The 1,853-nt window shown below is 38.7% G+C and overlaps 1 protein-coding gene across 1 annotated transcript; it reads right to left on the bottom strand.

Annotated features, from left to right (window-relative positions):
* Positions 1 to 211: 211 nt before the first annotated feature.
* LOC137817510 (uncharacterized) lies at positions 212 to 811 on the bottom strand. The gene has a single exon (XM_068620794.1). The coding sequence runs from the start codon at positions 809 to 811 to the stop codon at positions 212 to 214; it is 600 nt and encodes a 199-aa protein (XP_068476895.1).
* Positions 812 to 1,853: the final 1,042 nt, after the last annotated feature.

Genomic DNA, 1,853 nt, shown 5'->3' with positions numbered 1-1,853 from the left:
AAAATCGTGACAATTACATAGCATACGATCAATAATACAAAATCGTGACAATTGATAATCCAACCAACTATATGTATTAAAGTTCTCAAAAAAGACATTACATTTAGCAAAACGAATCTACTTTCGGCATGGATTACCATATCAAAAAGTATCCATACATGGATTCATAGTTCAAAATAAATCTACTTTCGGCAGATAAACCCACGCCCATCTAGCTCTCAATATTCACATCTTCAGCATCAGTGTCTGGGATTTCGTTAGCCGGCACCAATTCACCCTTGTAAAAATCCTTTTTAACATCAAAGTTGTCTTCGTCAAGTGGAATATTGTAAAAATATTTTGCTTGCTGAAGCGCTTTCTCAAAACCAAGTTGATGTTGTTCAAATGTAGCGCTTTCGGCTTCAAAAACATTGGTCCTCAGCTGGCTTATCTCTTCATCCATTTCTTTGATGGCTTTCTTGTCGGCTTCGTTTGTAGACGATAACGCTAACACCTTCTCATTCAGCAGTTGATTCTCTTTACGTAGTTGAGCGTTTTCTTCATTAGACTTCAAGTTTTTATTCTTCAACTCAACGTTTTCTTTTTTAAACTCTTCCTTTGCAACTTCTTGTTCACCTTTCTGTTTCTTCATCTCTTCTAGTTGCTCGAACAAAGAGCTTGCTTTCTCCTTATATTCAGCAAGGTCAGTCTTCAACTTTTCAAATTCAGATAAAGCCACACTATTTACATTTTTCTCCTTCAACATTTTTCCAAGCAACAAACTTCTACTTGACAATTCAATAACGGAATCAGCTAATGAGGCAGCATCCATACTTTTCAACATATTATAAGATGATTCGTCAAAAGAAGTTTGGATAAACTTTGCATACTTAGTTGACGCACAAAAAATGGTTTCGGGCAGCGGTTCAGACGACACATTCTCAACGCGACGATGACGCCGAGAAGAAGAGTGCGATCTCTTGTTGCTTCTATCTCGTTTCTTTGATTTTTTCGAAGGCCGACAACCTCCACATTGTGTGCAACTTCAACCACTTCAATAGGCGCAATACGCCCCGCTTCTTCCATTTCAACAACAGGGTTTACCACATTTTCACGCCGAGGGGTCACATCACCTACTTTGTTCAGAAGCTTCGAAAAATAAGACCGAGCTTTTGGATTTGTGCTTCCCATCAAAGCTGGAAATCAATAAAAACTTAGCAAAGTTAAAAAACACATCCTATAAAACAAGAAATGAAGAACAACCACCTACCAATAAGATCTTCTTGTGGATGGGACGAAGTATACAATTTTAGCAAGGCGCGAGGGGAATTTGGTGCGAGAGGTGACTGAAAACTTCAAAACATACCGGTCGGCCGCCCCCATTGAGTGAAAAGATATTGAATTGAACTAACGGGATCCCTGTCCAGTAAAGAGGAAATTTTGGAGACTCTCCATTGAAAAATATTCTTTCCCTATCGGCTCTACCAGAATTTTGAAAAAACCTCCCTTAAATTCCTTATATGATGACGTAAAGGTTTAAGGAAGCAAACGTTGGATTTGCTAATAAGAGAAGCCACCCTGATCGTTTACCAGGCCGAGAACAATAATAAACAAGAACGAAGCAGGACTAGGAGAAAGCGACAGTAATTTACACAAAATACTAAAAGCTGCATGGCATCCCACCCGTAGGGTGAAGCTGAGTAGGGGCAACATTAAGAAATTAAGTACGCCTATTTGAAAGTTATTCAAAGGCAATCGAATGTGAAGGTCTCTAAAAAAGCAAGCATAAAAATAGAAAAACTCATAGCTATCATCTTCTCGGCCATGGCAAACGTTATCAGCATCTCCAACACGCCGAAAAGAAATAATATCGT

The sequence above is a fragment of the Phaseolus vulgaris genome, unplaced genomic scaffold, assembly GCF_000499845.2.
Source record: "Phaseolus vulgaris cultivar G19833 unplaced genomic scaffold, P. vulgaris v2.0 scaffold_100, whole genome shotgun sequence".
In the NCBI taxonomy this organism is placed as follows: domain Eukaryota; kingdom Viridiplantae; phylum Streptophyta; class Magnoliopsida; order Fabales; family Fabaceae; genus Phaseolus; species Phaseolus vulgaris.
This window is presented reverse-complemented; position numbering and strand designations above follow the sequence as displayed.